The sequence below is a fragment of the Oreochromis niloticus genome, linkage group LG7, assembly GCF_001858045.2.
Source record: "Oreochromis niloticus isolate F11D_XX linkage group LG7, O_niloticus_UMD_NMBU, whole genome shotgun sequence".
Classification (NCBI taxonomy): Eukaryota; Metazoa; Chordata; class Actinopteri; order Cichliformes; family Cichlidae; genus Oreochromis; species Oreochromis niloticus.
This window is the reverse complement of record NC_031972.2, coordinates 36,275,807-36,302,187: the sequence shown is the minus strand read 5'-3', so window position 1 is coordinate 36,302,187 and position 26,381 is coordinate 36,275,807. Positions and strand designations below refer to the sequence as shown.

General features: G+C 40.6%; 3 protein-coding genes across 3 annotated transcripts; all 3 read left to right on the top strand.

The window, feature by feature from the left end:
• The first annotated feature begins 6,163 nt into the window (after window positions 1-6,163).
• On the top strand, window positions 6,164-8,199 carry LOC109194470 (uncharacterized). The gene is made up of 5 exons (XM_025908455.1): window positions 6,164-6,523; window positions 6,797-6,898; window positions 7,437-7,669; window positions 7,782-7,960; window positions 8,079-8,199. Exons 1-5 carry the CDS (start codon window positions 6,298-6,300, stop codon window positions 8,197-8,199), a joined length of 861 nt encoding a protein of 286 aa, XP_025764240.1. The 5' UTR covers window positions 6,164-6,297.
• A 91-nt stretch (window positions 8,200-8,290) lies between these two features.
• On the top strand, window positions 8,291-18,029 carry LOC109202996 (uncharacterized). The gene is made up of 6 exons (XM_025908453.1): window positions 8,291-8,622; window positions 8,716-8,833; window positions 8,917-9,008; window positions 9,133-9,247; window positions 15,927-16,103; window positions 17,926-18,029. Exons 1-6 carry the CDS (start codon window positions 8,491-8,493, stop codon window positions 18,027-18,029), a joined length of 738 nt encoding a protein of 245 aa, XP_025764238.1. The 5' UTR covers window positions 8,291-8,490.
• LOC112847275 (uncharacterized) lies at window positions 9,523-15,504 on the top strand. Its single transcript, XM_025908538.1, has 2 exons — window positions 9,523-10,267; window positions 13,281-15,504. Exon 2 carries the CDS (start codon window positions 13,596-13,598, stop codon window positions 14,559-14,561), a length of 966 nt encoding a protein of 321 aa, XP_025764323.1. The 5' UTR covers window positions 9,523-10,267; window positions 13,281-13,595; the 3' UTR covers window positions 14,562-15,504.
• Window positions 18,030-26,381: the final 8,352 nt, after the last annotated feature.

Here is a 26,381-nt window from a genome sequence, read left to right as displayed (position 1 = left end):
AGGTTAATTGCATGCATGCTTACAATACACATAAATTTAGTAGCAGGCCTGAGCGAAGGCCCAAGTGTCTTCTGCTTCATTTCTGAGACCAGCGGCAGTTTACTCTACTTAGTGATTGGTGACGAGGGTCAATAATTAGGCCTAAGGGACCCTGAGGCTTGAAGTTTATTACCTTAAAAGGCAAAATGATATAGAATAGAGAATTTATATGTCTGTTTATAGCCATTAAAATGTACAAGATGTACCCTTGTCTGTCAACAATGTATTTTTAATTTCTGCTGACGTACGTGGGGGCGTGATCCTCATTGTTATAAAACCTGTATCCATTGTATTTTCATCAGAGGAAGACATATGCTGATGTTTCTTCTCCTTGGTTAATAAACTCATCATCTGATTGCATTTTTCTGGGGCCTCCGTCATTTGTTGTCTGGTCTACAGCTGATTGATCTCGCTTCACCGCCATCCAACAGGCAATACAACACTGTACCATAAAAACAATGAATGAAAGACTGCATCTCTAACACATGAGAACATCTCCAAACCTGCAACACAGAAATAAGGGTCTGATCTGTGTGTCACCTGCCAGTACACCTCTCCTGACGACGGAAAAAAGAGTGCACGCTGTTAAAAAAACTGCAGCGAGTACGCTCACACACCGCTAGCGATCAGGCTAACTTAGCATGCTAACATTTCAGCTGCGTTCTCGGCTAAAACTCATTAAAAACTAGAGCTGGGCGATATAAGATTTTTTCATATCACGATATGTTTTTTTCATTTCAGGCGATAACGATATATATCACGATATAAGCCAAATAACTATATTTGTAAGATTTAAATGTGCCGTTGCTCACAAGTAAAATGTGAAATAATTAGCAGCTTGTTTTAATTAAAATATTTATTTCCCATAATAAGTTCAACAGGGCAGATGTACTTAAGGAACATGAGACTTCAGTTTCAGATAAATAAAGGCAAATATTGCAAACTACACAAAAGGCAGCCGCTAAAGCGTTTAAGTTCCAAAACAGAACAAACAAAACAGACTAAATTGTCAATTCCACTTAGAAACAAAATATTAATTCTAAAAATAAATCTTAGGTCGTTTTACAGAAGAACAGACAAAATTGACTAACTTTTGTCAATATCAAATAAACTGAGAACTAAAAGGAAATTCTCAATCTCTCCTGGTTGTATAGCTGAGCTTTTCAAACAGTTTTAACAGTTACTTTAGTCTGACAAAAGCCGAATGACGAATCAGCGCTTTCAGTCAGAGATTGAGCATGCACCGCTTTATTGTATTTCCAGACTTGCTTTCGGCACAATTTACAGTGCGCGCTACTCTGTTTTTTGTCAGACTTGAAATAGCCGAAATACCTTCACACTACGGAACTTCTGTGGCCCTTCCGTTCGACAATCTCTCCGGCATTGGAACCATCATCTGTTTTTTCTTCGGTAACCTTCGCTCACGCTCTCGGTTGATTTTTCACTAGTCGGCAAACTCCTTTCCTTCATTACCCGGGCTGCACGGCTGCAAAAACAAATACACATGTGCGCCTTGGCGCTAGTGCTGTACGTAACAAGTCACGTGACGTGACGCTGCGGCTGTGATTGGTTCGGCTCTGCGCTACTTAATTTGGATTGGCTGTTCTTTTTTTCTTTTAAGAGGACAAGAGAGATGAGGCCTATCGCAATAGTTAAATTTTTCTATCGAGAAAAAGTTATTTCGCAATACATATCGTTATCGTTTTATCGCCCAGCTCTATTAAAAACGTATATTAACAAACTCCGCCCTCCACAAAACTTATCCTGAACGAGTCTCTTAATGACAAACAAAAACGCGGCGGTTCGGCTGTATTCACGTTGCAGCTTGTGGTCTGAACAGAGAACAACGTGGCAGCGACTTACCTCTGGCCATGCTGAAAGGAGCTGTGACCGGGGCACACATGCACGCGCCTACGTCACCACGCAGCGCACGAACGCACAGAGACTCAGATCACACAGGTGGGAGAGTGAGATGCAAAATGAAGTATATAATTAAATAAAGGGTGTTTTGGGTGAAATTCACAAGTATTTAACACATATGTTACACTAAACAACCAAATCCAACGTGGTGCCATTTTTGTTATTGGTTGACATTTCTCCACCAATAGGTGGAATAGGTTTTCTGTCTTTACTGTTTTCTCGCTGTTCTGAGAAAATGCTTTTTTAAAGCATTTCTTAACGTGACGATAGTATTTAGCATCACTAATACATATTTTTTTTATCATAACTCTGTATTTAGCGCCCTGTCATTAAAATTGAAAAACTGGTGTATACTTTGAAGTCCAAACTTTCAACACGGGCTGAAATAGAAGCTGTGTCCAAATTCATGGGCTGCATCCTCCTGAGGCCGCATTTGTAGACCGATTACGTCACAGCGATGCGCTGACGGCTGTGAGGCTTTGAAGGCTTTCCAAATTTGTAGACTCCTCCGAATGCAGCCGACAAATGCGTCCTCCTTTTCCCCGTGTCCTTCTTGGCCCACCATATCCCAGAATTCATAGCGCGGCCCAGTCAAACTCCAGTTTCGAGCAATGGCGGCCGCTACTAAGTTTTAAAATTACTCTTATTAATCTTTCTGGGTCACAAAATAAACTTTTAACATACACTGAAAAAAGAACCAACTTAATTGAATTATTTCAATTGGTAACACCTAATTTAATTAAGTTCTTTGAAATGAAGTGAATACATTAGAGTGCACAACTGATTTATCTAATGTATTAACTTCATTTCAAAGAACTTAATTAAATTAGGTGTTACCAATTGAAATAATTCAATTAAGTTGGTTCACCTATTTTCTTTTTACAGTGTATTTTCATGCGAGAAAGTAGCTGTGTAAACTTCAAATATCTGCTCGGTTTATCAAGATATCACATATTTGCAAAAGTGGAGACGTCTGTTACCCACAAGCTCAAAAGCTAGCCGAGAGCTCGAAGGTCACTGAAGCTGCCGAGAACGGCACAACTCCCGGCACACCATGTTCAGATCACCGCGGGCTTTCGCTACTCAGGTTAAACGCAATATATAAGTCATTTAGACAACCTAAAAATGTCATTGTTTGGCTTTTTTTTGTGTTTTATCAACACGTTCTCACTCCCAACTCGTCAAATGTGTGACGCATGGTCAGGCTCCCTCTGCTTCACTTATGGACGGGCAGTGTTGCCAACTCCTCAGTAAGGAAAATCGCTATTGGTTGTCCTAAAAGTCGCTAGAAGTCGCTAAATGACGTCATCACCTAATTTGCATAATTGGTTATGCTAATATAATTGTAACCTATGTTGTTGGAGAGAGAAATAACAACGTGGAAGAGACATAAAGTGAGTAAAAAACGTCCTAAATGCATTTAGAGTTTATTTAGAACTACAAATTAAATTTCTTTTAGCAATTATTGTTTTTTTTAATGTCACAATTCCAACCCTGCTCCTTTACCCGGGCTTGGACCGGCAAAAGTGATCCGAAATAGGCACTCTGGTGGAGTTTGTGTGTGTGTGTTTATAAGTAGTTTTAAACCTTGTGATCCACAAAACAGCATAAGAGTAAAAGAGTAAAAGAAGAACTGACTGCGTTACAGCACCCGCTGCTTGTTGAGAGTAAAAGCGATACGCGCTTTCACGTCTTTTTTTAGCGACTTTTTAAAGAAAAAAAGTCGCTAGGGGGTCTGAAAACTCGCTAAATATAGCGACAAAGTCGCTAAGTTGGCAACACCCTCGCGTCGGGAATTGACGTGAATGGTCCTCCTATTGAATACTATAGAGCTCCTCAAACGTCGTTTATTGACGACAATAGATTGCCGCGGAAGTGCCTGTTGTCGGTATATTTAGACATTTTCCAAATCACATTGTAACGACCTATACTGAATACAATAAATTATATAATGCAGGCAACTACCTGAGAGAAAATTACTGCAGATAAAACTAATTACAGGCTGTTACTTTTGTATCGGTTATTGCACTGATGCAGTGAGTGATGTATGCTGGGTAATGGCACAGCTGCGACTGGGTGAATTCATTGCACCGGTTTTATAAACTGTTCTACAATCCTTTTCATATTTGGAAATCCTTATATATTTTTAACCTGTCGATCATTCTGCTACAGCTGTAACATATCTTCTCCAACTCCTCTGAATACATGCAGTCATTTTACCGACTGCTTTGGATAATCACGCTCTTATGTATTAAATTAAATTAAATTAAACAAATAAAAAGAACAGCTTTTTTATTAGGCAAAACATTTTCAGTGCTGTTAAAGAATTCACGGCGACTCACTTGTTTAGTTTTGAGAAAGATTTTTTTTTTAATCATATTAGATGAGCGGCAGTGACGTCACCGTACTCGATCGTACCACAGGTAAGTAAGAATCTGAATCTGTAGTTTTTAAAAAATATATTTTTCTTATTTATAACTCAAAAAAAAGAAACAGTCAGCTCACAGAGTTGCTTGTAGCAGTTCTATGGGTTAAGAATTTCGTGGAACAGCGAATGACTGAACATTTAATTGCATATATGTTGCCACACCACATGTGCTGTAAGCTAGCTAAATTAGTATCTGTTAGCCAATCAAGTCAAGCTTATCATATATCATCATCCAGGGTACAGTGACAGAGAAGTGTGTGCTGAGGTTTGCTGTTGTTGCCACTTTGTAAAGTTTGAGAGTTCTAATAAGGGTCAGTGTTGCCAGACGTTATCTATCAATCTAGCTCTCTCTTTCTGGCTCTCTCTCTCTCTCGTTCTCGATAAAAAACGTAATAACAGCATTACATAATCATTAAATAGCAGACCGGTCATCTATGCTGCAAATGCAAATGAAATAGAAATGGACAGTAAACAGGGTTTATCTAAATCGTTACAAAAGGATTTAATGTATATATTTTTTTATAAGGTGCTTCTGAATTCTGAATACTTTTTTTTTCTAAACAGGTTCTTCATCAATCAGCCAGTTATTGCTTCCTAAAATCTGCTTTTTGAAAAACTCCTAAAGGCACTTTTAAGAGCCACGTCAGTCTGTTTGTATCTGTTCTTACTGCTGTCCTTATTGGTCTGTCTCTATGTTTCTGCCTCTCTCTGTTGGTCTCTGTCTTGTGTGATTATTCTGTTTGTGTGTGTGCGTGTTTGTTTGTTTGTTTTTTGTTCTGCTTTCTGCCATGAGTGACTCCGAAATTCCAAATCCTTTAAGGGTCCTAGATAATCTGACTGATCAGCAGGAACAAACTGATGAGCTCCATCACCTCGATGACATGCTTGGTGAGCTGAAGCAACAGGAAGCTCCAGTACCTGTGAAGCCACCTGAACTAACAGTAAAATGGAAAAAAAGAGACAAAGATGGAAACCAACTCTATGCGAGGCCAAGATCAATCCAGAGTCATTTACATAAGGGTCAGCACTCTTTCATACAAGATAATTTGAAGATATAGATTGTATGGACACAAATCCATAAATTTAACGTATTAATTAATTGAAATATCTGTAAAGAGAAACAGGAAAGTCATTTGTTTGTTTTGACACAAAAGCACATTAAATAAACCACAGAATTATCTCATAAAACTGAATGCTCCACCTAGCAAGTATGGCATTCATTACATTATCTTAGTGCAGTAACAAAATGTGGCTGACAGTTACCTCCTCACAAGGATTTTGATAAAAGATATTGGTACTTGGCAGCACAGTGGCACAGCAAACAATGTCCTGATTTCAATTCCACTATCAGACCAGGGTCTTTGCGTGTTCTTCCCTTGTTTCTCTGCTCGCAGGTTACCTGGTTTACTCCTACAGGCCGGAGATGTGGAGTTTGGCTAATTGGTGATTCCAAATTGTTTCTGTGTTATAAATGTGGATTTGATTTGTGTTTTTGATATACTGTTGATGTTTTGTACAGCTGACCACAGTCAGAAGACCAATTCTACCACTAATAACAGTCACTGTGAGGTGGCATTTGGTATGTACTCCACTGTCTTCACTAGACCAAAGCAGTATCTTCATGTGTTCGCAGCAATTGCTAGCATGTTTATAGCCATCAAGCTTTACTCTCGTAGCTACTCTGTCCATTACACTTTTATAACTTAATCAATTTTAATAGAAAATGTTATTTTTGTTTTTTAACAGAGCACTTTCTACAAGAACTCCAGAGCTCACTGAATGATTCTTCAGACGATCACCATGAAGCACCACCACCAAAAGCTCCTCTTCTGGCTTCCTTGAACTGGAGCACAAGAAAAACTCTTTTTTCAGAGAGTTGGAGGGCCAAAAGACCCCATCTGGTGAATACCATGGCAGCTCAAGAAAGTGTGTCGGAACATATATGCCAACAATGTGGGAGCAATCCAGCTGTGCTTCGTTGTCGTGACTGTCTACCTCGCCCCCTTTTTTGTGATAATTGTGATGTCATCACGCACACCAGATATGTCCTTCACAATAGACGTGCCACGACTGCCGGATTCTTCCAGCCATTGCCTCCAACAACTTACATTGTAAATAAGACCCTTTGCCATGATGGTAAGTTCTGTGACTAAACTTATTATGTTTACTGTTTACACATTTCCCTTACGCTCTCTCTCTAGCTCTCTCTCTCTCTCTCTCATTTTTAAAAAATGTTGATGCTTCCTCAGCTCCCAACTACACTGTTAGCTGTCAGCTGTTAAGTTTTTTTATTGTTTCAAGTAAGGCTCAGTTGGTCCTACCATATCTTAGTCAAATTTCAATGTTTTACTTCCTAGTTAATACAACTTATTTAAACCATATGTTACGCATACATGTTGACTTCTTTAGCACGACTTGTCTCTGTGGAGAGCCCAGTCAGAATCTGCGGCTGTCCACCAGAGTGTTTGAGGGTCAGACCAGGAAAGGTTGTTGCTGTGGTCACAATGAATGGTAAGAAGAACTTCATTTTGTCCTGACTGAAAACCATCTGTAAACATCCATCCATCCATTCGCTTCCGCTTATCCTTTCCAGGGTTGCGGGGGGAGCCTATCCCAGCTGTCATAGGGCGAGAGGCGGGGTACACCCTGGACAGGTCGCCAGTCTGTCGCAGGGCCAACACACAGGGACAGACAACCATTCACACCTAGTGACAATTTGGATTATCCAATTAACCTATCCCCTCAAACTGCATGTCTTTGGACGGTGGGAGGAAGCCGGAGTACCCGGAGGAAACCCACGCAAACACGGGGAGAACATGCAAACTCCACACAGAAAGACCCCGGCCTGATGGTGGAATTGAACTCAGGACCTTCTTGCTGTGCGGCAACAGTGCTAACCACCGTGCCACCGTGCTGCCACATCTGTAAACAATTCACCTAAAACTAAACCCTCACAAGCGTTGTTGCAGTATAGTCTGAGACAAAAAGAAGACCTAATCCAAAGATAATAAACTTTTACTCTGGAGTCATGAGTTTTTCACTTTCCTAGGACGTTACAATCTCAGCATGCCAGAGCTGAGGTGTGAGACATGTGAAGCTTCTTGGACTGCTGGAGTAGATGACCTAAATCGAAGTGATTACTGGCCCGCTACCCTTCACTTTTCTACTTTGTACGCAACAGATGTCTTCTTTACATTTGAAGAAATGAAGATGGCATCACCCGGACTCTCCTGCAAAGCATTTTTAAAAATGCTTGATCAACGAACTCTCCATTTTGGCCGTGTGAGCATTTGAGTTTATACATCCTTACAGTATGGTTCTTCTGTGTTATTCAGGATTTAAAAGTCACTTGTGGCGTAGTTGTTTTCTGTTTATGTCTTTCATTTTAAACCAGACGGGAAAGATCTCTGCAGATGGCTTTCAGAAAAGTTTTTTTGAGTGGGAAGCCGTGAGATATGAATTAGAGAAGATTTTAAAGGAGGATCCCTTCTCATGTCAAGCATGTGCCCCAGACATGCTTGCAATTTCAGTGGATGGAAACCGCAAGCATTACCGTTTCAAGAATGCAGCCAGGTACAGCAAAAACATGTGTAATACCAACGTTTGTATCAGACAATGTGACTATAAGGTGCACCAATTAACTTTGGACTGTATGACACCATAAAGTATACTGTATTGTTATTTTGTTCAGATCTGAGGAACAGGGCATCTTTGAAGACGCCTTCATAGCAAAGGATGAAGATGTGGGAAGATTTGTGGACTACATACACAGCACATCCAGACATGTAAGATTGAACACTCTAATTACATAGACACAATTATGGTAACCTTTAACACTCTGCTGAAGAGATTGTGAAAAGACACTGTCAACACCTATTTAATGCATTTTAGGTCTCTGGACGAGGTGTTTGTGGAGGTGAGTGGTCAGCAGCCAGAGAGACCTCACAAAGATCCAGCAGCAAGGTGGATGAGGAGGGACTGGAGCTTGCAGTGTGTAGGCATGGAGTGCTGCTCAGTGCTCTAAATATGTACAGGGGTGACATTTTTGCTTATCCCTTGTACCTGCAACAAAAGCTGGCCAATAGACATATCACTTTTTTTGTATGGATGTTACCTGCAAGTATTGGCCATATCTTGAAAGAGTAACAAAAAGCTGTCCAGAGCTCCAGCACCTTATTAGCATGAAGCCATTTCTTTCAGTCTTTCATGCTAAAGCCCACGATTTCAAATGTGAGGTATGAAATTCTGACTTTAATCACTTTATCTGAACACTTGCACATCAACATTTTGTGTAATTTGTATTTTATCTGTGTGTGTGTGTTTTCCAGGTGAAATGGAGTGGAGCATATCAAGATGGGGCTGGTTTGACTCTAGGGGAGGAGGTGGAGCAGTGTAATGCCTTTTTGTCAAGGATTGCAGTTACCACAAAACATATGTCCAAAGCAGGTGAGAAGGCAAATGCTGCACTAGTTAGATTTAAGTGTCTAATTATGATGAAAGTGGTAACACTACGTTTTCTGTGTTTGCAGGACGGAGGGACATGCTAACTCTTATGGCCATGCGCTGGAATCAACAAAAGCTAGACCAGTTGGCCGCCTCTCTGACCCATCGATATCAGAAGGTAATGATATTGGTACTTTATTTTTAGATGATTACTCCTCTGTGTTCTTATTATTTGGAGTAAACATGTGTTTAGTGTTTTTTTGTTTGTTTGTTTGTTTTTTAGTCTCAAATTGACGATGTAGGCCACAAAAGCTCTTCTAACCCAGCTTCAGAACCTGGAGTCCTTAAAAGTCCAATTAGCAGTGACTGACAGTCAACTGGATGAATGGGTCAGTGATGTAAAGGATTGGGCAGAAGGTGAGCAAAAACTGATTCAAAAATGTGATGCAATTGCACAATGACTTTATGTAAGTGCAGCTGTCTTATTTCTTCCAACCAGCAACAACAAGGACAAGTGATGTTGATCCCTTAGTGAGCAGAACTGAAGTGCTCGTAGCGAGCATAAAGAGACGATCCCAGCGTCTTTATAAAGACACCGATGGAAACAAAGCCCGTGCCAAGATTCGTCGCAAGATCAGAGAAGAGAAAGGAATCTTGACTTCTGCTGTGGAAAAATACAACAGAATGGTTCCTGTTAAGGGATTTTGTGATTTTATGATGTTTTTCCTTTTTGATACATCTTCCTTTTTAATGTTTCATTTACTCAGTTCTCCTTATAATGCTCCATTTGCTCATTTACTCACATGCTCCTGTTGAGAAAGGCTTGGAAAGCACATAGTGTTCACATATCTTTATGTTTTGTCTTTGCTTCTTCTCACACACATACACATGAGCCCCGCAGTATTCGCTGACTCCTGTGAAAGTCTCTTGCAGACACCCTTGGAAACAGGACCCAACTGGCTTCTGTTTTCCTCGAGATAGAAACTACACACACACACACACATATACACTGTGTCCCATACACGCCCAGAATGTCTGCTACAGCCTGACAAAACAGGGAATGCTACGATGTATAAATAAAGCTGACTACAAAGCCTCGGAGTGAGTATCACACGATCACTCACCCGTGCGCACGTAGTTCTCTGAACAAAACTCTGACTGTTTCTGTATTCTTTCAATGTTTAAAAATGTCTTGCCACTGACATTTAATTGGTCCTTCGAGCCGGATAGTTTATTGATATTATTGTATCATCTAACTATTCACAGACGGAGCCACCAGATCCTGGCGTCGTGACTACCTGCACTGCAACCACCGTTTCTAGCGAAGCGAGGAAAAGCCCAGAGTCGTACATTCGCCTACTGGCCAGTGTCTTATACAGGTCCACGACGCCAGGTTCTCGGTGACGCCGGGAAAAAGAACACAGCGCAACATTGAAGGTGAATATAAAGCAGCCAGAAACACTTTGCGTTGAATAATCGATTTTAGTTTGACACTGCTCAAAGTAGAAGGGTCCTGTGTGGACCGAAAAGGAAAAGGACAGACGTGTCCTATGTAATATGCTCGCCCGTGTAAGACGAAACAACCTGCCCTGTGGGGGCCCCGTTTCGCAACATAAGTAAGGGTTGGTAGCCAGTATATCTCACGCTCGCCTGCGTAAGACGGATTAACACGCCCTGGGAGGCTTAATCCGCAGCATAATCCGCAGCATAAAAACAAAAGGTTGGTAGCCACGCTCGCCTGTGTAAGACGGATTCAAAATAAAGGTTGGTAGCCAGAGAAGCGAGAGTGTCAAATAAAATAGGATTTTCTCTAAGCGCGCTAACTGTTTGCTGAATGTTTGTTGAGGAGTAAGTGCTTCATTGAATAGGAGCTCTAGGCTCCTGCACTACTCCTACTGTTTTCCTGTGAGTACTGGATGGTGAGAAAGAGAAAAGGTTGCGCTTCAACGCGTAAAATTAAGTCCGCCCTGAATTTAGTTCAGGGTAGAAGGCTGACTTAATAACCTCCTCTGACTCTAGTACCAGAACGTCTCACAGTGTGTGTTGGCAGTATTAATAAATAAATAAATCAATAAAGTGGTTCTATTGAAATAAAATAGAAAATATAAGCATTGAAATAAAATATAACATATAAGCATTGCATCAATTAAACAAAATTAGAAATGGGCAATAAATCCACAAAACCTGAATTAACACCTGACGAATTGTGGATGGAGAAAAAGCACCCAGGTGCAGGTCGAATAAGTGCAAATAGATGGAGACCATGGCCAGAATGAATAGAATGAAAGAAAATACATAACTCACACAAACACATATTAAATGAAATAGAGAGATGCATAAGGTATATTAAGGTTGTGTCATTGTTCAGCCAAGGAAAGTGTGTGAAAAGGAAAATGTCTCCAGCTTGGGAAAGGGTGAGACTGCAGCTCATCCTCAGCCCTTGGTGGACACAAATAAAATATAAATAAATATTGTAATATACTATTGCATAATAACATTAATAATGAAATAATATTAAATATGAAGAGGCACCTCAGTCAGTTGTGATGTGAGGTGGATAATTGTTAAAAGTAGTCTGCATCAAGCTTAAGGTTTGCTCAAATTCAGTATAATGACATATGAGATGAAGAAAATAAGGAAAATAACTACACTAATCAGGTGCATAGAGACACCTGACCTGCTTGTAAACCTGTCATCTTAGATGAGACTTTGTTAAGATGAAGAGCAAACCTATACTAACAACTAATAAGCCAAACCCTGTATACAACAGCTAAAGCTACAGGTTTGAGAAGCTGAATAAAATGAATTAAATATGTGGACACTACCAAGCTGATGAGCAAGTTACACATTTTTATTTTTATTTGTTTTTTAGAGCAGAAGCTGCATATTAAAGCTCGAACATGCAGCTGTCTGTGAACCCAGTTTTCACCCTCACACCCCTGATCTGTTTTTAAGAGCAGCTTTTTGCATCCTGTCTCATGTGTGTAAAGCGTTCATGCCATCAGCAGCTTGTTTTTGTTTGTTTCTTGATGTTGCTTGAGTGAGGAATACTGTGACTTCTGAAACAGCTCTCTTCATGCAACTTCATGCTTGATGATGATAATTTCAGAGCCAGCTGAGAGCTGGGTTGAGAGCGATGCTTTGTTTTAAGTGACAAAGCAGAAAAGTTAAACTTAGTTTGGTTTTTGTTTGTTTGTTTGTTTTTTAATACGAGAGAATGGTAATGGATAAGAAGTGATATTTTGTTTAAGTGTTGAAGAAAGCTAAATACTGCAACATACGTCTAGTGCATGATCTGCGAGCAATGAATGGATCATCTTATTTATCTTTAAATAAACTCCGATTATGGAGACCTGAGTCACATACTTAGGGTACACCCTTAGGTGAAGGCAGAAAGCTACTAAACAAAGAAAAGAAGCTATATACAATGCGCGATAGCCACAAGACTAAGCATTCACATTCTTTCTGACTCTTAATGAGCCTGAGTTATGACCTTGGCTCCCTGTTTTTCTGCCTCCACCAGAGATGGGAGTGAAGCTCCCGTGGAATGTGCTCTGTTCTCCTTACTGCATCTATAAAAATAGCATTCAGTAACTTGGATATAACCTTTCTACTTACATTTAGGTGGAAGTGCAGACTAGATGAAAACAGTTAAATTCAACAAAGAGTTCGATTACTCTGGAGAAACGGGAAATGTGTCTGTAACAGGAAAACGTGTAACAGGAACTACATGCCCATACAAAGGAGCTGACTGTGTCAAGGACACAGACAGACAGAGAGACACAGAGACAGCCAATATGTTTACTCTAACTGTTTTAATAGTTTTGCAATTTTCATTAGTTTTATTTTTCTTTAGTTTTGACTTAAGATTTTAAAACTAAACACATTTTTGCTACAAAATCAGTTAATTTTGTGACCACTCATTGCAGTTTTAGATAGTTTTACTTTTGTTTTTATTTTTATTTCTGTTAACGAAAGAATCCTTTTTTTTACTTCTAGGTTTTGTTTTTTCGTTGGTTTGATTTATCAATAATGAATTTGATCTGCAGTACGCCATTTTGAAAATATGGCATAACAGAGGGCAACAATTTTGCAGACCAAGCAGCAAAATCAGTAGCAGTACAAACAGTAAGACCACAGGGTTTGGTTTGTTTGTTTGGTTTTTTTTTGTTTAATCAACCGCACTTATGGTGACAACACCTCTATGCAAATTCCACTGGATATCTTGAGAGCAGGATGATCTGATCATCTGTGATGGGAAACCGTTACAACCGAAGTCTTTATACACAAACAGTATCTAATTAGTTAAAAACACTAGTTAAAGACACTTCTATACATTAAATTTCAAACAAGTCAATAAGAGAAACAACTCTAGCAGAATGGATGACAAAACTGTTAGAAAACAAAGAAATAGTTTTGAACAATCAACTGCCAGATGATTCTCTTCCAGTCTCTTCCAGGTTGAAACCAGGAGATTGGGTCCTGATAAAAGTGCTCCAGAGGAAAAAGTGGAGCTCCCCGAGGTGGGAAGGACCCTACCAAGTCCTCCTGGCCACACCAACAGCCTGCAAAATTGCTGAACGACCTTCCTGGATTCATCAGAGCCACTGTAAAAAAGTGAGTGACAGCCCATAGACACTAAGACGCCAGCACCCCTGCCTGTTAGTGATCTGGGAGGTGGAGAGAGGGCTGTTTGGGTAAATCCCGCCCTTGTTCTTCTCGCCCCTAGTCTACTCACTCACAGGACCAGGTGTGTTCGGTCATCATGAAGACCATACTCGTTCTAATGGCCAGTGTCACAATTCTGTTGGGACTGCTGTTACTGATTCCACAAGAAGAACGACAGCACCACCTGGAGACAAGACTGACACATGACACAATACATCCAGACGACATGACGCAAGATCACAACCACCCATGGATGAACAATGCCTGGTACCGTTATGTGTACAACTCCACAAGAGACAAAACCTGTTACATCTGTTCACACATGCCTCTCACTGCAAAACACTTGACCCTGTACGGCACACCCGCACCACTAAATGAAGGACTGTGCATATATGGGAAAGCTGCCCGCGGACATTGTAATAACCAAACAATGAGAAAATTGGAGAAGTGGATATGTCTGGGAGACCCTAACGTCCAGAACATCAACGTGACCGCAACAGTAGGACAAGAAGACCCGACCTATCTGATGGACCTATGCACTAATATCACCAACACGTCAGAGCCTAACAGGTACACGTACGCCTGTGAGGACAAACACTGGGTGAATATGTCACTCAGCACCCCAAACATCACTGTGCTGGCTGTGGTGACCACGTACACTTTTCCCTTATGTGTTATGTTTGTCAACATCACCAAAGGAGCAACTCACTACAGCCTATCTGGCACATGCCAATACACCCTGACAGTACCAACTCGTACAAAGAAGCTCTACTGGGTCGAGGGGACCGGCTGGTGGTGTCAAGGATATGCCAACCAACCCCAAACATACCTAGCCGTGCCTGAAAACTACGAAGGACAATGTGTGCCCCTGATGCTAAGTGATCACACCTTCGTGATAACAGCAGGAGCAGCCCGTGCGCGGACACGCCGGAGACGAACAATACAACCACACGACCCAATTTGGGGCTCTGACGTCCCAAAGGAATTCAAGCTTTGGACCACAGGACAAAAGGTCGCCCATGCCCTTTTCCCAGGGGTAGGAGTTGGAAAGCACGCCCTTTGAATTGAAACTCTGAACTACCGTTTTGGACTGTTCCTGAATGCATCCTGTAGAGTGAATAACGCACAGAATGCAGAAATCGACGCCTTGCGCCTTAGTACAATGCAACACCGTGTGGCGTTAGACATGATTTTGGCCGAGAAAGGCGGCCTTTGTGTGTTGTTCAATACAACCTGCTGCACCTACATCCCTAATAATGTGCATTCCACCGACATGTCTGATGCACTGAACACGCTACGTGAGCTCAGACGAGTACAGCAGCAAGATTACACACACAACACCGAGGACTGGCTCACGTGGCTGTTTAGCGGGTCATGGAAGTCATTGCTCACTAAAGGACTAACATTCGTTGGAATGCTCCTTATGTTACTTTGCTTATTTTCCACATGTGTACTGCCTTGTATTCGGAGTATGATAAGCAAAATGTTTGCTGTACGAGTGCAAGCTTACATTGCATTATCTCAAGTTGAACAAGCTCGAGAAAAGGTACAAGTTGAAGAAGATGATTTCTAAGCACTAAACTGTGTAAACCCACTGAAGTTGATCATGTACGTTTTCACAAAATGATACTCTAGTTGAAAATGCTTCTGCAAGTGACTAGTAGTTGAAGTACATAAATATATATGAACAACAGCAGGGAATGTTAAGGGATTTTGTGATTTTATGATGTTTTTCCTTTTTGATACATCTTCCTTTTTAATGTTTCATTTACTCAGTTCTCCTTATAATGCTCCATTTGCTCATTTACTCACATGCTCCTGTTGAGAAAGGCTTGGAAAGCACATAGTGTTCACATATCTTTATGTTTTGTCTTTGCTTCTTCTCACACACATACACATGAGCCCCGCAGTATTCGCTGACTCCTGTGAAAGTCTCTTGCAGACACCCTTGGAAACAGGACCCAACTGGCTTCTGTTTTCCTCGAGATAGAAACTACACACACACACACACATATACACTGTGTCCCATACACGCCCAGAATGTCTGCTACAGCCTGACAAAACAGGGAATGCTACGATGTATAAATAAAGCTGACTACAAAGCCTCGGAGTGAGTATCACACGATCACTCACCCGTGCGCACGTAGTTCTCTGAACAAAACTCTGACTGTTTCTGTATTCTTTCAATGTTTAAAAATGTCTTGCCACTGACAGTTCCAGACAAAGAAACTCTGTGCTTGGAAGAAATTCTGTCTGGTGACACAAGCTGGCCGTGGCAGCGAGCACACAGTGGTACAAATATGTCGTCTACTTTCAGCATATCTGACATATAATGAAACCCTAAGCTTCAGGTGTTAACCTAAAATCATTTACGACTTCAGACGTTCTTTGTGAATTGATTTATAACTTTGTTATAAATGCATTTCAGACTCTGTCAGCCTTACAACAAAGAGAAGGGCATTCGATATCATCATGGCAATAAGAAGACTCGAGGAGGAAAAGAAGATTGTTGTTAGAGAGATGGACCATCACTGGAAATCTCTTTCAAAATATGATGATACCCTGAAAGAGCTGTCCGGCCTGTTTTCCAGTGAGATATTTAAAAGTATGTATTTAAGTAATGCATACAAAACACTGACTGTTTCTGAAGGCAGTAAAGCAGACTAATTTATATGTTGTTCTATTTTTAAGGTTCGCGTTGTGGCCTAAGTGAGGAGGGTTTGAGAGGTCTACAGAGCATCATCCTCAGAAAACGACATAATGTGAAACAAAACAAGCTGCACGCAAGACAGTGTTACATGCAAGTTGTGTCAGGAGCAGAGAACATTAACCTTGATCATACTGCCGATGATGACTTTTACAGTGACTCTGAATTTTCTGATTAAAGTCGGTAATAAATATCTGTAATATATCAGTTTGTCTTCAAACTTATATCAACTTCCTACCTAGCAGGTTTAATGCTGGGGGCCCAAATTTTTTCATGTCTGCCATAGACCAGTCATTGACAGAGCATTCCCAAGACTTCATCACATCAATGCATATAGTTTTTTACAAAGACAGCTGGCACATTTTTATTTAATGTCATTCGTTGAGCCTGTTACACTGTTTTTAAACATGCATTTTGGTAATACAGAACAGTAGACTGGTGTGTATCAGAGGGAGATAAATGTACTTTTTACATTTTTGTCATGTTAAGTTACTGTAATATATTTTTGGCTCACAGAATTTACAAGACATATTGAAATGTGATTGATGGAACTTTGTAAGCAAATTTCAAGTATTCTTGTCACAGGTGATAGTTTTCATTCTTGAGTATTTTGATGTACATGTTAAGTATATTTTCATGGTATGTATCATTAGTATCAACAGTATCAGTAATGTTAGAGTGCATTAGTAGTACTTGTGCTTATTTTTAAAATAATCATGCTACAGTACAGTAGGCAGTTCAGCTGATTATGTCACAACAACCCTGATCCACAGATTAACTTTTGGATATATAACTTTCTTTGTTTAGTTCCAGTTGTACAGCGATGTGCTCAACCATATTTTTTCAAATTTACTGTCTTAATTGATCCAGTGGTTACCAGGCCTACAGTGTGTTGGGGTGGACCAACATCACTGTCATTTTATCCCCACCGAATTTCATGAAATTGTCTGTATCACTGTAGTTTTTTTTTTTTTTTTTTGAGATTACCAATGAACACAATCAAATAAAGCTGAAAAATAACTGTCAGTTTGATGTTTTCATGCAGTTTCAATGGATCATTTTGTCACCACAGTTAAAATTTAGTGACATTTATGTTTCCATGACAAAGACATAAAACACATTTCTGTTTAATATAGTTATGACTATACACTTGATATGTAACAACTGAAAATGACTGCAAATTATGTAAGTAATTTGTGAAAAAGAACGTTGAAATCTATTGTAAAAAAAAAATTTCCTATTATGCAACCCTTTCAATACTACAGCCCACACCAGATCAAATTCAGCTATTTGTGACACATACAGCACATCAATTTAAATCAAAAGGACTAGATGGATGGCCACTATGAGGAAAGGCAGTCTGGAAACTTCACCAGGAGGACAAATTGTTGTGCGCATGAACTTCACGGTGTCTTTCCCCCCACCATTTGTTCACTCTTCCACCTCACCGGATTACTTCTTGCTACCTGCGAAACGTGCCCTAAGCAATTCCAAGAAGAAATCGAGGAAAAGAGGCTGTAGGGCCGGCATCCAGGTACACATCAGACGAGCCTACAGATCGGAGATTTCCCGACTCGTCTGGAGGCGCCCCCGTTTTCTGCTGCCAGTTACCCTTCCGGATTTGGTTGGAAACACGTACTTGCTTCCACTACAGCGTGGATCCTGCCCATCTGATGCTCTGGATTTTGCCGATTATCTCCCCACCGCTGCGTCCTCACAGCCCGCATCGCACAACCGGTGGTTGGCCCCGCCGGTTCCGTGGCGCCGCTGGAGACCTCGCATGCGGACACGGTGTTTGCTGTCTATCCCACTCCGACAAGCTGATGGGAAACCTGCACTGCCAGCTTTTACTCGGATTGCGCTCTTGAACGCTCGCTCCATCGCAAACAAATCCTTCTCCCTGAATGAGCTCTTCACAAGGAAAAGCCTGGACTTTCTGTTTCTCACTGAAACATGGCAGAGGGATGGCGAATTTATTCACCTAAACGAACTGCGTCCTGCAGACTGCTCTTACTTGAGCGCCCCCCGTTTAGGTCGCCGTGGTGGAGGTCTTGCTGTTGTCTTTAAGGACAGCTTCACCTGCAGAGGTATGCAAACTGAAAACTATTCTTCCTTTGAGTCGCAAACAATTAAGGTGGGCTCTACGAACATCTTTTATTGTGTTTTAGTCTTTCTCCTCCTGGCCCTGCTACTGAGTTCTTAAAGGATTTTATGGACTTCTTATCTTCTATTATCAAGCTGGAGAAAGCTTTGATTCTTGGGGATTTTAACATTCATATTGATGATGCCTCATCTAACTCTGCAGCTGAACTTTTATCTATATCTGATTCTTTTAACTTTGTCCAACATGTCTCCGGTCCAACCCATTTAAAAGGCCATACCTTGGACCTTGTTTTTTCCTTGGGCCTCAACATTGGCAATGTGTTTGCTGAGGATGTACATTTGAGTGATCATAACTGTATCTTTGCTGAACTTAATTTTACCTCTAAACAGACGCCTGTGAAGTTAAAAACTCATAGACGCATAATAACTGAGACTACTGCTGAGAAGTTCTCCATTGTGTTTGATAGGTCTCCACTTTTTACCGGAAATGATGTAAATGTTCTTATTCAGTCTTTTAATAGGGAATGCACATCCATCTTGGATCAAGTGGCACCTATTAAAACAAGCTCGGCTTTACAAAAGAAGACATGCCCTTGGATAAATGAGTCTATCTTAAACTTAAGGAGAATATGCCGCAAAATAGAACGACTATGGAAGAAAACCAAACTTGACGTACATAGGCTCCATCTTCGAGATCTCATGCTCTCCTTAAACAACATGGTGAGAACTGTTAGATCTGAATATTTTTCTAGACTCATAACAAAAAACAAGAGAAATCCCAAGTTTCTTTTTGACAAAGTTAGTGCTATTGTCTCCCCAGATGTGGTACCTTTAGTTGTACACTCTAAGGTAGATAGTAATAAACTTATCCGATTTTTTGTTAATAAGATTAATGACATCAATGCTAAAATCTCCCCAAAGCTTTCTTGTTCTCCGAGTCAGGCACTCCCTTTGCACTCCTGGTCGACTTTTACAGCTGTAACATATGATGAAACAGCGGCCCTGGTTGACAAAATGAAGCCATCCTCAAGCCCCTCAGACATTATCCCCACTAAGCTTTTTATTAATGCCTTTGACACCATTGGTCCCTGGGTTGTGAACCTTTTTAATGTTTCTCTTCAGACTGGGGTGTTCCCCAGCTTTTTTAAACATGCCATTGTGAAACCAAGGCTCAAAAAACCCAACCTGGACCCAACACTACTTCAAAATTTAAGACCTATCTCCAAACTCCCATTTATGTCAAAACTCCTTGAGAAGGCAGTAGCTGTCCACCTTACGGCATACTTGGAGAAATATAACATCTATGACCGTTTCCAATCTGGGTTCCGTAAATTGCATTCCACTGAGACAGCACTACTGAAAGTTACTAATGATATTATGATGTCAGCAGACTCCGGAGAATACACAGTCCTAGTCTTGTTAGACCTTACCTCAGCCTTTGATACAGTCAACCATACCATCCTGATAAACAGACTGAGAGACCTGGTTGGGATGTCTGGCTCTGTTCTAGACTGGTTTTCATCTTATATATCTGAAAGGAGTTTTAGTGTGTCTGCAAACCAGATCATGTCGGAATCTACAGAGTTGTTGTGTGGAGTTCCTCAGGGCTCTGTTCTGGGACCTATTCTGTTTTTAATATACATTCTTCCTTTAAGTCAGATAATACAGGAGTGTCCTGAAGTATCTTATCACCTTTTTGCTGACGATATTCAGCTATATTATTCTTTTAAGCCTGCTGAAGCTCATAAGCTCTCCAATCTGATTGACTGTTTAACCAACATTAAACAGTGGTTGAACAATAATTGCTTACAGCTAAACCCGGCCAAAACAGAGACTTTGATTATTGCACCAGGCAGTGCAATACCTGATATTAAATGGCAACTGGGTGACTTAGGTTCCTCACAGAAACATAACCTTAGAAACATGGGTGTTATTTTTGATGAAGCTTTTTCTTTGGAGGGACATTTAAATCAGACAGTAAGAACCTGCTTTTTTCACTTGAGGAACATTTCTAAACTTAGATCCATCGTGTCAACAAGTGAACTCGAGATGATAATTCATGCTTTTATCTCTACAAGACTTGACTACTGTAACAGCCTGTTTACTTGTCTAAACATGAAAGGGTTAGCCCGCCTACAGGTTGTTCAAAACTCTGCAGCGAGGCTACTGACCCGCTCGAACAAGGGTGCTCATATGACCCCTGTTTTAAAGTCGCTGCACTGGCTACCAATCAGATTCAGGTTCCATTTTAAAATTCTAGTTTTAACTTTTAGAGCATTACAGAGACAGCCCCCCCCTACATTGCTGATCTGATTCATACACATACTCAACTCGTAACCTGAGGTCAGCAAACCAAAACCTTTTAGTGGTCCCCCACACTCGTTTTAAAACCCGAGGGGACCGATCCTTCCAAGCTGTTGCACCCAGGTCGTGGAATGCACTTCCCCCATTTCTACGGGGTTTGGACTCAGTGGAGACCTTTAAAAAGCAGCTAAAGACATTTTTATTTCAAAAAGCTTTTAATTAGACCAGGGTTTTTATGGTGTATTTTATGACTGTATTATGTTTTTACCTTGTAAAGCACTTTGTGACATATGTCTGTGAAAGGTGCTATTTAACACCTGAGTGAAGTTGGCCCCCCCACCTTCTTCAAATCAAACAAAAGTGGTATCAAACGTTTGTGCTACGTTTGTGCTGGTTTGTGCTGCAAAAATTTTCGTTTGTGCCGCTTTCGTTTTAAAGATATTAATAAAAATTTCTAGAGGTCATCAGAGGTCAACCAGCCCCCCCACATTAATGGAATCAAACAAAACTGGTGTCAATCAACTGTGCTACGTTTGTGCTGGTTTGTGCTGCTAAAATTGTCGTTTGTGCTGCTTCTGTTTAGAGATATTAATGAAAATGTAAAGGTCAAAAGGTCAACCAGCCCCCCACCTTCTTCAAATCCAACAAAAGTGGTATCAAACGTTTGTGCTACGTTTGTGCTGGTTTGTGCTGTAAAAATCTTCGTTTGTGCTGCTATCATTTTAAAGATATTACCAAAAGTTTCTAAAGCTCAACCAGCCCCTTTCTTTAATGTAAAAAAAATGAGAGATATTTTTTTCTCATGATCACACTCTTAAACCTAGTAATCAAACTGCTATAACTTATTTAAAAACTAGGTTAAATATAGCATTTAAAATAATTTATGCATTCTGTTGGAGAAAAACTTTATTTGCTGGTAACAAAATACAAAACTACGAGAACAATGTAGTATATATGTTTCCTGTTAGAAAAGGTAAATACATGGAACTGTGTGAGCCTCACAAGTCTAATACAATAACTGAAAAATAACAGCTATTTCCATCATCTAACTCACAAACTAGAAAAGGACTTTCTTTCATGAATTCTTGCCATCATTCCTTTGTGTAGAGCACAGCGTGCGGACATACGCTGGTGTTTTCAGATGCTATGGTTACATCCTTTCTTAGGTCATCATACATCTCCCAGATGTACGGGGTCCTGTTACAGAATGTCATATAATGCCCGAGTGTTTCTGGTGTTGGGCCCTCCTGAAATGTAATGACTGCTTTCAGTGTGAATTTCTCTCCTTGAAGTAGCAGAGTGGATGGGAATTCAGTAAGCAAAAATGTTTTTGGACTGTGAAAACTGTGCCCCAGAGTTTCTGTAGAGCATTTTCCAAGGTCTGTGTCAATCCATACAAGCTCTCTCAGGCTGTAACTGTGACATACAGTCCCTGTGCAAAGTTGCTTTCCTGATGAATCTGTTTTAAATGCTGTTGGAGATGCATCAGGACTTTCGATTGGTCTTAGGCATGGTGATGCTGGAAGGCTGAGCCCTTGTTCAACAGCAGACTGAAGGTGAGCTATGCCAGAAGCTGAGAGGACTGACAGATCAATGGAAACAAAAGGTATTTGCCTTGTGTTTGGTGTGTAAAGTTGGCAGTACTGGGAGGAACACTGTCTTGTGAAGTGAACACTTGGATTTTCTGTCATTGTTTTTTGAATTACTGTGGACACATGGCACTGGGCATCAACACGATGAACACCAGTCTTCAACTGAACAGGGCAGAATATTGAGCTCAGCACCTCTGCCCTCAATGAATAGGCATGTTGAGTGACACCCTTTGAAACAAGAGATTTCACAAGCTGGGATACTTTATTCTCCTCTGAACTATTCAACATGTTTTGAGCAGTAAGACTGTCACAGAAAGCGCAGCACAGACTTTAACAGAAGGCATCAAAGGCACAGGTGTTCATGACACAGTATTGTCCTTTGCCAAGTTTTACTGGTTGTTGATTATTTCCATTTTTTAATAGCCCTAGCTTTACTTTTTTCTTTTTCACAGCTGGATCTGAGTGGAGCCATTCAGGACAAGGGGAGAGGTATGAGGTCAATTTCCTCTTCTTTGGCGGAACTGCAAAGCCTCTCCAGTTTTCCAAAGCTGCTGTTTCTTCAATGTCCATGTCTGTGTCAATTTTGGGCTCCTGAGAGGGGATATCATCCACTTCCTGCTCCACAAAGGCTTTGTGTGGATCCTGACGCTTTACTGTACCATCCTGTCTGGCAACCTCTGCTTCTTTCCGTATTTGTTTTGCAGAACAGATCCGCATGTTCCCTTCAATGAAACCAAGATGACGTGCAATGAATTTATCTATCCTTATAGGGAGATTTTTATGCTTGAACAGACCATGTTTAATGTTCTTGAACTCTGCTTCAACATTAGCTGAAGTTGCAGTGAGCTTTTCGCTCTGAAATAGGGGAACCATTACTCCAGTCCAGAGTGGTAGGTATCCTCCCAATCTAATTAGGTGTGGGACGAGCTCAGGTAGATAGTGCATATTGTCTCGATCACCATGAACTTCAGCATGGCACCTGCTCCCCTCACAAATATCCACCACCCACTGCCTTAAGTCAGTGTTTATTTCTGTGCATGGATCCAATCTAATGTCTTCTTCTTCCTTGTCATCAGAAACAGACATAGTCTCATCTGCAATTTTTCTTTTCAGATTTGATTTGGACACTTCTGACATAATGGGGTTTCCAAAACTGTCACAGCCTTCTGTCTCACTTAATGCCACAATAGCAATGCTGCATATTAGGACCTTTGCTTCTTCCAAGGATTGGGACTTGACAAGTTGTGCCATTGATTGCACGTAGAAATCCCTCACCCGATGAGGCTTTTTTCTCAAACAGTCCCACTGGCAAATCATTTTGATGAAGTGTGCCACATCCACTCTGATGAAACATGGTGGTAGTTTGTAGGATTTTTTCCGAAGCAAAACACCAAAGCATTCATTAATGTAGCTCTTCAAATCTGAATGATGTGTTAAAGCCTTAACTAAAGCACCAAGTAAAGCTAAGGAGAAATCACAGATGGCCTCCTTTGGGATTGGTGCTCCAGCACGAATCCATTCTGATAACCATCTTGTGATTGCCTGGACATCATGTCTCTCTGACAACATTTGCACCACTGGGACGTGAGAGTTGTCGCTTCCTGTTAACACACCTTGATACAGGAAGATATTTCCAGACAAACCATTAGGCCTGAGAAGCTTTTTTACAACTGAGCCAGTCGCATCAAAGGCGACTATGGGGTGCTTTGCAGTCTTGTACATCAGCATTTGAGTTTGACTCCAGTAGTGACAGAAGAACTTGTCTAATCCAATGTCCCAAATGCTTCCACTGTGAGGGGAACTGTATTTTAATGAGTGGAGAGACAGTATTGGGTTTTTATGAGCAACTTCTAGTTGATTTTGTTCGTGTTTGGCTTTGCGCAGAGTTGTCAAATTTGGTAGATGGCTTGGCTCTGGATCACCAAAATCCATCAGCTTTGCTGCCTCTGATGCTCTCCACACATGGGGCTGCAGTCTGCCTTCACAAAGTTCTTTTGTTACTTGTGCCCTCAGACTTCCGGACATGGCTCTCTTAGAAAAGCCAGTGTGCATAGATTCATCCGTGTTTGCCATTACACACTTCAGCACCATTGGGCAATGTTTTTCAGGTTCCTTTTCACATGTAATGTACAGCTGGCCACTACACTCTTTGCAAAAGCCTCTGATTTTAATAAAACAAGATACAGTTCTGGGGTACACCTTGGCTCGTTTAAAAGTAATGGTGCATGTACTTTTAACCTCTTTCCAGATTCCCTGGTTTACAACATGAGTCCATGTACCTGGCTTCAAAATGGTGTATTCCCTTTTCTTGAAAGTAGTCTTTTTGTATGTGACTTTGTGTGTGATCATATGTATCCACTGTTCAAATGGGAGCTCCACATTGAAACTCTTGCAGTCTTTGTTTTGAAAAGGAGAGCTGCTTTGTTCAAAATCATTATCATTGTCACTGCTGTCTGTGTCAGTCAGTCTCTCTTCATCACTGTAATCCAGAGCAGCCCATACATTGTGTCTGTTTAATTTAACAAAAGTGTAAAGAGCTTTTGGTGTCATCTTTTCACCAAGTTGTTTGCATAGATTTTGCCATATGTCATCACTTGGAGTTGAAATTTTTCCATTTTTTATGACTTCTTCTTTAGAAGCACGAAGGACTTCAAATACTGCAATTTTATCCACGACTGATTTCTTTGGCATCTGTCAAGCAAAAATTAAAAATGTGATATAATACTGCTATGATTTGGTTATAACTTTAATTCTACATCTTTAAGTGGACAATTAATTACTTACTTTGATACACAGTGAATTGAAGTGTTGATGATTGCTGATGCTCATGGAATCTAGCTTAAAAATGCAGATAAGATAGCTAGCACATGTTTTCTTCAACTCTTGTTTTTTTCTCTCAGAAGTAGAATGTGTATGATAGCACCCCCTTGTGATCACAAACCAAACACAGGTCGCTATGTTTGTTTTTTTGGCAGAGTTGTACCAGTTTATCCTTAACAAGATCTAGTTCAAAATTCATTTGATCGGTATAAAAATGAATTTAGTCAATGTTCATAGCTCATCATCAAAATACTTGTAGATAAATCCAGGCTCTGTTGAGATAAATCTGTGTCTGTGTCAATCCCACATGTGTTTAATAGCCCACCTATTTAATAGCGCTTTGTGACCATGGCTACAGAAGTTTGACTCTTGCAAAAAAATATAGTTTGGCCCTTTCAGGTAACATTGACAGTTACATAAGATTCACAGTTCTGCAGGCTGTTTGGAGCCTTTGAGTTCAGATTTGCTGAATCACTGAAGTGCACTCCTGTGTATGTTAATTTTATACAACTTGTTCATGACGCCCACATGCAAATGACAGCACTTTTGTTAATAATAGCATTTGACTTAAAAGCTACAGTTCATATATTATTAGGTTAATGTTTTAACAACCATTAGCATTTTACCATATACCCTGCTGGTAGCACACTAGATGGAGTAAGGTAATGTTAAGAAACATGGTAGTCAGTGATCCACAACCAGCTTATTGGCTCAAAATACCTTATCTAATTATAAACTGATACACACCTACTGGCATGCCCCTTTAAATTTCTTCATGAATGTTATTTAATGTTATTATTACGGCAGCACAGTGGTTAGCACTGTTGCCGCACAGCAAGAAGGTCCTGAGTTCAATTCCACCATCACGCCAGGGTCTTTCTGTGTGGAGTTTGCATGTTCCCCCCCTGTTTGCATGGGTTCTCTCTGGGTTCTCTCCAAAGACATGCAGCTTGTGGGGATAGGTTAATTGGTTAATCCAAATTGCCCATAGCTGTGAGTGTGAATGGATGTCTGTCCCTTGTGTTGGCCCTGTGACAGACTGGCAACCTGTCCAGGATGTACCCTGCCTCTTGCCCTATGACAGCTCGGATAGGTTCCAGCGCCCCCATGCGACCCTTAAAAGGATAAGTGGAAGCAAATAGATGGATGGATGGAATTTTATTAATATCTTTAAAATGATACATTAAAGAAAGGGGCTGGTTGAGCTTTAGAAACTTTTGGTAATATCTTTAAAATGACAGCAGCACAAACAATAATTTTTGCAGCACAAACCAGCACAAACGTAGCACAGTTGATTGACACCAGTTTTGTTTGATTTAATTAATGTGAGGGGGCTGGTTGACCTCTGATGACCTCT

Bases quoted from the DNA above. Each gene is read 5' to 3' on its own strand.
- LOC109202996 (XM_025908453.1), top strand. From the start codon at position 8,491: ATGGATGTTACCTGCAAGTATTGGCCATATCTTGAAAGAGTAACAAAA. The intron at 8,834-8,916 runs GTGAGAAGGCAA...CTGTGTTTGCAG, and splicing joins AAAACATATGTCCAAAGCAG to GACGGAGGGACATGCTAACT. The intron at 9,248-15,926 runs GTGAGCAAAAAC...AATGCATTTCAG, and splicing joins TGTAAAGGATTGGGCAGAAG to ACTCTGTCAGCCTTACAACA.
- LOC109194470 (XM_025908455.1), top strand. From the start codon at position 6,298: ATGGCAGCTCAAGAAAGTGTGTCGGAACATATATGCCAACAATGTGGG. The intron at 6,524-6,796 runs GTAAGTTCTGTG...TGACTTCTTTAG, and splicing joins TAAGACCCTTTGCCATGATG to CACGACTTGTCTCTGTGGAG. The intron at 6,899-7,436 runs GTAAGAAGAACT...TCACTTTCCTAG, and splicing joins TGCTGTGGTCACAATGAATG to GACGTTACAATCTCAGCATG.
- LOC112847275 (XM_025908538.1), top strand. From the start codon at position 13,596: ATGAAGACCATACTCGTTCTAATGGCCAGTGTCACAATTCTGTTGGGA.